The 9977-nt window shown below is 38.1% G+C and overlaps 1 protein-coding gene across 1 annotated transcript in view; it reads left to right on the forward strand.

The window, feature by feature from the left end:
* The window catches only part of LOC107708169 (attractin-like protein 1), a 127804-nt gene that overhangs the window by 38743 nt on the left and 79084 nt on the right, over window positions 1-9977 (forward strand). The window contains exons 4-12 of the mRNA XM_016512337.1: window positions 2166-2294; window positions 2535-2743; window positions 4166-4340; window positions 4764-4851; window positions 6359-6614; window positions 7851-8034; window positions 8150-8304; window positions 9074-9158; window positions 9243-9454. Of these exons, the coding sequence (XP_016367823.1) occupies window positions 2166-2294; window positions 2535-2743; window positions 4166-4340; window positions 4764-4851; window positions 6359-6614; window positions 7851-8034; window positions 8150-8304; window positions 9074-9158; window positions 9243-9454 (1493 nt within the window). The remainder of the gene's footprint in view (window positions 1-2165; window positions 2295-2534; window positions 2744-4165; window positions 4341-4763; window positions 4852-6358; window positions 6615-7850; window positions 8035-8149; window positions 8305-9073; window positions 9159-9242; window positions 9455-9977) is intronic.

Consider the following 9977-nt stretch of genomic DNA (forward strand, 5'->3'; position numbering starts at 1 on the left):
TGTCCGGCTTGACGGCTCCGTTTTCACCTCCGCCCCCGACTGCAAGCGGCTACTCTCGTTGATCGCCGTCTGTAGCCGTGCTTCAAGTCGAACGCACCTTATAACTTCTGCCAGATGTAACCACGCCCCTTCTTTCAATGCTGCCTGGCGTAACCAAGTAGATATAACTGCAGACCGGAGATCTCCAAAATGGGGCGTGAACTCCAAAAGTGGGCAGAACCTCCAAAATGGGGCGGGGTCTCCTCGCGCAAAGACTTTCACCATTGGCTCTGGCTCCAGCCAATTGTTATTGACTTACATTTCAAAATAAAACTATATAAATTAAACATTGTTTCTAGTTCATCTAAAATAAAATATGTTATATAAATAAATATTCTCCATGAGAGCAGAGCCCAAAGCTCGTGGCCAGTGGTGTTCGGACTGGAGTTTGAACCTCTGCTTAATGATATAAACGCGAATTACCCACGAGATCGCTCAGCGCAGCGCAGGGGAAAGATTTTACTCTATTGCTTTGTTTTAAGCAACGGGGGCGTCCCGGGGCTCGAAATTCGCAGAGTAGGAGGGGGTAGTGACGCTGCCTGTCTGTCAATGGGAGGAAGCCACGCCCTATTTTAGAGCTCCCACCCCGTTTTGGAGTTCCCGCTCCCCATTTGGAGATCACCAGGCTGCAGTTATACCCTTCTCGAACATTTGGCAAATTAAGCTGCAATTATTATTGCACTGGTTGGCTATTAACTGTGAACAGACAGAGTGTCAACCAATGCATTGGAGAATACGGCGAACATAAATAAAGAAACGAAGTTGCTTGTCAGATTCCCATAACAAGCAACCATATTTTTTAAAATATGCCCAAAAAACCGCAACACGCGACCCGGGATTTTTTTACGAAACTTTACAAAAAAAGAAGCCCAAAGTCGCGTATAATACGCGGACTTGGCAACTATGTTTGTGAGCAGCGCTTATTTGATTACAGCCTTTACAGGGGAAACCGCTATGTCTCCAGCTCCCAAAGCGCCTCCTGCTGGCAGAGAATTAATTTGCAGTCTGTGGGAAACACTGGTGTCTGTCAGCAAACATAAACAAAAAGCATCCTTCTGAACTGTTTTGAGAAGGTGCTTAAGTTTTGAGCCATGTATTATTACTCTAAATTGGGCTACTACTACCATTACTATCTTGTACCCTGCAATAATCATTTGCTCAAACTCACTTTTATGAGATGAAGGGGGAAAAAAAAGAAAATCGGCCAAACATATCGGCCAAAAAAATCGGCATCATATATCAGCTGCCCTGATTTCTAAATATCGGCATCGGCATCGGCCAGTGAAAAACCCATATCGGTCGACCTCTACTGTCAATGTTAGATGTACCGTTATTCAGCAAAGATGCATTCAATTAATTAAAAGTGATAGTAAAGACATTTATAATGTTGCAAAAGATTTCTGTTTCCAATAAACACCATTCTGTTTATCTTAAAAAAAACTTAAAAAAACATTTTCCGCAAAAATATTTAACATTGAGAACAATAGTTTAACATTGATAGTAATAAGAAATGCTACTCTGGTACCAAATCAGCCTATTAGAATGATTTCTGAAGAATCATGTGAGTAATGACTGCTGAAATTCAACTTTGACATTGAAGGAATAAATTACATTTTAAAATATATTCAAATAGAAATACTTAAATTGTAATATTTAACATGATTGCTGTTTTTACTGTATTTTTGTGCAGTGTAGACTGCAAAAACCTATCTTTCAAAAACATAACTCTTACCTACTCCAAACTTTTGAACAGTAGTAAATAAACCTAAAGATAAATGTATTTTCAGATTTATTTGTAATGCATTTTTATGATAAATATCAAATAAATGATTGCATTAAAGGGGTCATATGATGCTTTTTTAAAGATCATTATTTTGTGTATTTGGTGTAACAGAATATAATAAATATTTTGAGTCAACATGTGAACCTAAAAATAGATTTGGTAAAATTGTTTACTTTTTAAAAATTTTTCCGTGGACCCTTAACTCTCCCTTGCGGCCCTCTGAGCCCAGTTTGAAAAACCTTTGTCCTGGAGTCACACAGGAAAATTTCAGTTTGCTGCATGACAAATGGAAGAACAAGAGATCATTTCCTAACCAGCTTTTTTTTCTGTAATTGTCCCACAGTGGTCTCATTGTCCCTGAAGTGAAAGGGAACGAGACTGTCCCTGAAGTGGAGACCAACTCAGGCTACGCACTTCTGCACTTTTTTAGCGACGCTGCCTACAACCTGACAGGATTTGAAATCTTCTACTCGTGAGTTAATGACACTTAGCATCAGCACTATTTTCAATGAAAAAAGCCTGCTGGTTCGGCCAGGTGTTAATACAACATGTAATCACAAAGAGGTCTTAATTTTATCTCCTCTGTGCATGTTTTATTTTATTATTGCATGGCTTAGTCCTGTTCATTATACCCTCCCCCATTTCAGGCTTCTCTGTAGAAAGTTCCCCTTGTTTTCTTTTACAACCTTTTTCTTGATCTCTCCCTCGACAGAATCAACTCATGCCCAAATAACTGCTCTGGCCACGGGAAGTGCACCTCGGGGAACTCGATAGCGAGCCGTGTATATTGTGAATGTGATAAGTACTGGAAGGGTGAGGCCTGTGACATCCCGTACTGCAGGAACAACTGTGGCAGCCCCGATCACGGCTACTGCGACCTCACCGGGGAAAAGCTCTGCGTGTGCAATGACAGCTGGCAAGGTACTATTCACTGCCGCTTTCATTTCCTCACCTTTCCTGTATTTTACAGGATGCTATGAAAATCAGAGACCTTTCGAGTTTCGTGTTTCCAGCAGAGCATTGTGTCTCAGGTAGATTTGTTGTCATGTGGGTTGTGTCCCTCTGGTGTTGATTCTCTAATAGTGCATCTGTCTCCTCTGCATCACTGCAGCATCCTCATCAGACACTGCCACAGTGTCATAAAGCATCAAAGCACAATTAAGCCTGATGGAGGATTGACATCAGGGTGTCTTGAGGTTAATTTAATGAGTCTTTCTGGCCAGCTTCTCACTAACCCTCATGTGAGGAGACACAGGAAGAAAAGTGTGATTGGTCATAGTAATGACTGTAAGAAGCTGTCAGAACCACCCTGTTTAAGTGATCTGTTCATAAATAGTAAAATATAATGAGACGGATGTTACATTAGATCAGGGTTTTAAGGGGTTTACACTGTCGGACAAAAGTTTGGAGTAATTACGAATTTTAAATATTTTTGAAAGAAGTCTCTCATGTTCACCGAGGCTGCATTTACTTGATCAAAAATACAGTACAAACAGTAATATTGTAAACATATTAGTATGATTTCTGTAGAATCATGTGACACTGATAACTGAAAATTCAGTAATGCCATCAGAGGAACATTTGAAAATGTATTCCAGTAGAAAACAGTTAACAGTTTAAACAGTTAAATTGTAATATTATTTCACAATATTATGTCTTTTACTGTGTATTGTGCAAATAATTGCAGTCTTGGTGAACATGTTCTTTCAGAAACATAAAAAAAAATCTTAATTATTCCAGACTTTTGGCCTCCAGTGTACTTTATTTACAGATTTGCATAATTTCCAGCATTGCATAAACTAATAGCAGGTTCATCACAAAAAAGAAAGGATTTGAAATGTTAGAGCTTGTCAGTTTGAAAGTAAAGAATTTAAGACATGAACATTATTGTTGTAGCGTGCAATGTACAATAAAATTACTTTAATCAAATATTCATTTTTATTTCATATGTACTGTACTGTACATTGTGCATTTTATTCATGTTTTTATTGATATTGATATTCATATTATTTTTTTTATGATCATTCAGTTTTATACACCAGTGTAAATTTAATGCAGACTGATAGAGTTTGAGTCCACTTTAAAATCCAGCTACAAAGTCAAAACAAAACATTCAATTTTATCTGCTTGTATGTCATGTGACCATTAATCAATATTAGTGAACCATAATAAACATGAGAATATGTTGTTAAATTATAGAAATATTAACTCAAAAATCTCAGGGGGTATCTCGAGTAAATATTTTATGTCAAACAAAAATGGTTGGGAGCCCCTGCCTTAGATTATTGTACAAGAGATTTACCCCTCTCTCTCTCTCTCTCTCTCTCTCTCTCTCTCTCTCAGGTCCAGACTGCTCACTAACAGTGCCCTCCACAGAGTCTTACTGGGTCATGCCCACAGTGAAGCCTTTTGGAGCATCGCTGGGAAGAGCATCCCATAAGGCGGTGGTACAGGAAAAGGTTATGTGGGTTGTTGGTGGCTACACCTTTAACTACAGCAACTTTCAGATGGTTCTAAAGTAAGTGATAATTCAGAGATCTGTGTACAGCATAACCAAAAAGGCATATTTGCATATGTGCCAATGTGACAGTAATCCAAAATAAAAATGTAGAACAGCAGGAATAATAATAATACTAATAATAAATCAGTGTGAGCTGTGGTAGGAGTAGAGTTAGATTAATTTGACAGTTTGAGGGTAGAAACTGTGAGTCTAAATGTTCTCTGAGGGAACTCTTTGTATAGTGAGCAATTTCGACATTGTGGATTTGACATTTCAGTCAAAACTCGAAATGTGACTTGGAGAAAGTACTAATTACAGGAATATTGGATAATTTGTGTAATTCTGAAGCCATCTTGAAGTCTGAACAATGTTTGTTCCACTTTAGCTATGGAAATGAACAGTGAATTGTGTTAGGATATCAACTTTTTTTTTTCTTTGCAGTTATAATTTGGAAAGTGGCATCTGGAACACTGTGCCCATCAGTAGCGGACCCCTGCCGAGATACGGACACTCCTGGGCACTAGATCGGGTAACATCACAGTTGAAATGTTGTAAAAAAATTTTTACCAAGAATATTTTTTATTTATCTTTAAGCTAAATAGCTGTAATCAGTGTCAGAATGAGTGAACAAGGCTATTTAGCTGATTACATGCTCTAGCTTTTGGTCTGTGTATGCAGATACAAAGATCTGCTTTGATTATCTGAGCAATAGTATCCTGCAACAACACTTATTCTACTGTCTTCGCTGCAATAATTAAAGTAAAAAACTCCACAGTTTATGTATGCAATCTTCTGCGTGCTTCAGGTGTACATGCTCAGAAAAAACGCATGTCAGAACAGCACACGAATTAAATGTAAAAAAAAATAAAAATCTTCCTGACCCCAGACTTTTGAACAGTAGGGCCAGATTTACTAACATGCGACATGGATCTGATAAACTTGGGTACGACATGCATGCAGACTGTACGATGATGTCACCTATTAACTCGTAGGCTACAATGCACGTTACTATAGAAGAGTAAAACATCATCAGCATGCACTAGTGATAAACAAAAAGAGCATGATGAATCACTTTGAAAGTTCAAGTTTTTATGTGTGCTGAAAAAAAGTGGAAGCGGCAAAAGAAGGGATAAGAGCTTGAGGGAAGCAGTTTTATGTTTTAGCGCCATGTCGCGTTGATTTCATGTCGCATTTTTATTGGCTGGTCAGTAAACGTGTGTCGTAGCAGCAAATACACTGTGCGATGATCATGCTGAATTTCTGACACTGTCGGAAAATGATCGTAGGCTATCTTTGGTCGCAAGACTGTGACAACGGCCGTCTTTGAACCTCTCTCACTGTACGACATAGGACCACTGTTTAGCAGCCACGATCACAGAAATCGCCACGGTTGTTTCACGATACCAATCTTTCGTCTGGGACAGTCGAAAATCGTGCAGTGTGTAAAAAGGCTTTAACCACTGATCTATAATAGAGAACATATATATATATATATATATATACAAATTGTATTTATTTATGCATTTATGCATTTTGTTGCAATCCAAATGGCTGAAACCAATAACTGATTAAGTAGAAAACTATGAGGGGGTCTGAATACTTTCCGTACCCACTGTATGTATATATATATCAGTGGTCTTAACCCATTTTGCCCCTGTGTTTTTAGAAGATTGCACGTACCTGATTATCTTTGTTTACTTTATTTAAATGATTTGTTTGCAACCATATGCTCATTTGCACTGCTTCTGGTAGATTGCGTTGCATAATTTTGGAAATTATCTAGCTGTGTCTGTGTTTTTTAATGTGTGCATTGTCAGTAGATCAACTGCAGAGCTTTCCACTCCCATCTGTGCTTTTATAGTATTGCGCTCTCACGCTAATTTGCCTTGTTTAGTAAATCTGGCCCTTAATCACATGCATTAGCACGTTGATTTTGGCAAACCTCAGTCTAGAATATTGACCAGTACTTTTTTGAAACATGCTATTAAATGAAACTTTTTTGAAACATCTTATTAAATTGTTTTTGTATTTTTTAGAATGACATCTACATGTTTGGAGGCAAGTTGGAGATGGGTGCCAGTAACGTAACAGATGAACTGTGGGTTTTTAACATACCCAAAATGACATGGTCGCAGAAGTCCCCCAGTGTGCCAGCCCACGGCCAGATCTACGCTGTGGAAGGCCACTCCGCCCATTTAGTAGAGCTGGATAACGGTGATGTGGTGATGGTTGTCATCTTCGGCTACTCCTCCATCTACAGCTACATCAGCAATGTTCAGGAGTACAACATCAGTGAGTGACTGAGTAGTGTATTTGATTGGGATTGAAAAGTGCTGCAAGTACCCAAAAAAGTTGTAGAATGTATTTTAGTATTATTTATGTAGTATCATAGTATTTAATCACATTTTGAAATAGCTTTCATTTAAATTTTTTATAATTTTGTTTTTGTTATTTGTATTAGTTTTAGATTCTTTTTTTATATTTCGCTTTCATTTATTTTTTATTTTGGTTTAGTAATTTTAGTACTTCAAATTAAACTTATTTCAGTTTCCAAGGCAACATTTACATTTTTTTATTTCCATTGAATATTTATATTTCATTTCTTGAACCAAGGTTGTACATTTTGTTGTTATTTAAAGACAATATGTGACCCTGGACTACAAACCAGTCATAAGGGTCAATTTTTTGAAATAGAGATTTATACAACATTTGAAAGCTGAAGCTTTCCATTGATGTATGATTTGTTAGGATAGAACAATATTTGGCTGAGATACAACTATTTGAAAATATGGAATCTGAGGGTGCAAAAAAAATCTAAATATTGAGAAAATCGCCTTTAAAGATGTCCAAATGAAGTCCTTAGCAATGCATATTACTAATCAAAAATTAAGTTTTGATATATTTACGGTGGGAAATTTACAAAATATGTTTATGGAACATGACCTTTACTTAATATCCTAATGATTTTTGGCATAAAAGAAAAATCTATCATTTTGACCCATACAATGTATTGTTGGCTATTGCTACAAATATACCTGTGCTACTTAAGACCGGTTTTGTGCTCCAGGGTCACATAGAGACAAATTTTGAGAGCAACTGTAAAACAAGTAGATCTGCAGGAGTCTGCATCTGCATGTTGAAACACATTTGATTTTTGGTCCAGTAGATGGAGCTGTGGTTCTTTGCAAAGAGCTGTGAGCAACTAATGTATCCAGAGGCTCTTCTTTATCTCAGAAGCTTTTGGATAATCTGTACCTTTTTTAATCCTGTTAAACTCCTGGATCAGGGCATAATCTTTATATTCTCAAATGATCTTACAAGTGTTGTGAACTCATACCACAAACCAGATCTCATTGGGATGAGGTAACTCAATGTTATTCCACTCATTATACTGAAATACGCTTAATCATGTCAAATTCTCACAGACTGGTTATGGAGAGGCAAAGCAGGTTTTATATTTAAAGAAAATATTAAACTTAAAGGTGCACTTTTTAATTTGAAAGTAAATCATTTTATTTGTGTGTACAGGAACAAACACATGGCTGGTGCCAGAGACCAGAGGAGCGATCGCTCAGGGTGGGTACGGCCACAGCAGCGTGTACGACAGCAGCAGCAAGAGTGTGTACGTCCACGGGGGCTACAAATCTCTTCCAGCAAACAAATACGGCCTGGTGGATGATCTTTACCGCTATGAGGTTCAGTCCCGCACATGGTAAGAGTGCACATACTTATTCAAAAAAACAAAATATGTTGTAAATTTGTCAGTTTTAGAGGAACACTTAGTTTCATTTTTGGTGCAACAGTTTGATGTTTTTTGTGTGTTGCAGGATGATTCTTAGGGAAAGTAGTTACCCACGTTACCTGCATTCGTCTGTGCTGCTGGGAGGAACGCTGCTCATCTTTGGAGGAAATACCCATAATGACACCTCTCTTAGCAATGGAGCCAAGTGCTTCTCTGCTGATTTCCTCGCCTATGACATTGGTTTGTGGTGGTACTTTACTGCACGTTTGACATACACTGCCATTAAAAAGTTTTGAGGTCGGTAAGATTTTTAAAAATGTTTTTGAAAGACATTTCTTATGCTCACCAAGGCTGCATTTATTTGAAAAATACAGTAAAAATAATATTGTGAAATATTATTACAATTACTTTTTTTTTCTATTAATATATATTCGAAGATGCAATTAATTCCTGTGATGGAAAAGCTGAATTTTCAACAGCCATTACTGCAGTCTTCAGTTATTAGTATTATCAATGTTGAAAACAATTGTGCTGCTTAATATTTTTCTGGATTTTTGTCAGGATTCCTTGATGAATAGAAAGTTCAAAAGAACAGCATTTATTTGAAATAGATTTTTTTGTAACAATGTAAAAATCTTTACTGTCACTTTTTTATCAGTTTAATGAATCCTTGCTGAAAAAAACTTACTGACCCCAAACTTTGGAAATGGTAGTGTGCAGTTGTCATCATTCCCACATGGAAAGCCTAAAGAAATTTCTGAAAAAAAGTCACAGAAATTAATACAATCCAAAAAGTTATGGAAATTCCCTTAGGGAAAATACGTTTGCAGTTGTTCTATGCTGTAAAATATTTATTTAGCTAGATGTCGCATAGTGATGTCTGATTCATGAGCAAGTCATTCTCAAATTAGTTTTTTTCAATGAAATGGTTGAAACAGTACACAAGAAAAAGTCATTGAAATAATTTGGTCAGAATTGTTTTATTTTCTGCTTGCCTTTTTTCTTATAGCATGTGATGAGTGGAAGGTCCTTTCCAAACCAAACTTGCACAGAGACGTGAATCGCTTTGGACATACAGCAGTAACCAGTAATGGGTGAGAAATCTAAATAAACACACTGACACGCTCTCACAAAATATTGTTGTATATTCAAATGTCTTCATCTTCTTCTCCTTCTAGGTCCATGTATGTGTTTGGGGGTTTCTCCAGCGTCCTTCTGAATGATGTACTAATCTACAGGCCACCCAGCTGTGAGGCCTTCCTGGGGCAGGAGCGCTGTGAGACCGCAGGCCCTGGTGTGCGCTGCGTTTGGAAAGGGGGCCGCTGCGTGTCCTGGGAGCCCAGCTTCACTAACAGAGCTACACCTGCTCCATTCTGCCCTGCCAAAGCTGGTAGGTATCTGGAAGAGGCTTAAAGACTCCCCTGCCACCCTCAGCTAAAACATTTACCACCGTGCCCAAGCCAAGAATTCAGTTGTTCTTGTGTGTACCGATCTGAGCCCTCAGGTTTGTCTGCGATATTGTGCACTGGCTGTGTTAATGAGAGAGTAATGGAGGGGGGCACAAGCTGTCTGAAGCAGACACAGTGGAGAGTTTCCCAGAGCCCTTCTTTGCTCTGCAGGACTGCCAGTCTGTTTGATCTTTTGCCACCTGTCAGAACACAACCGATCGCACAAAACCAGCCAAAATGTAGTCTTTGAGAGTGAGTGTGTGGACCTCCAGCCAATGGAATATTTGGCTTCATTTTGTTTGATTTGAAATTCAAACCTGAGGTCCCTCATGCCTGAAAGGTGCATGCTGGGATAATCCCTGGCAGCGATGACCTTGTTTATGGTGCGTGAGTGTTTCAGTGTATTCTGCAGTGCTGTTTGCCGCTGTTGAATCTCAAGTGCCACAGCAAAAAAAAAAAAAAAAT

Source organism: Sinocyclocheilus rhinocerous, unplaced genomic scaffold, assembly GCF_001515625.1.
Source record: "Sinocyclocheilus rhinocerous isolate Xijiao unplaced genomic scaffold, SAMN03320098_v1.1 scaffold1243, whole genome shotgun sequence".
In the NCBI taxonomy this organism is placed as follows: Eukaryota; Metazoa; Chordata; class Actinopteri; order Cypriniformes; family Cyprinidae; genus Sinocyclocheilus; species Sinocyclocheilus rhinocerous.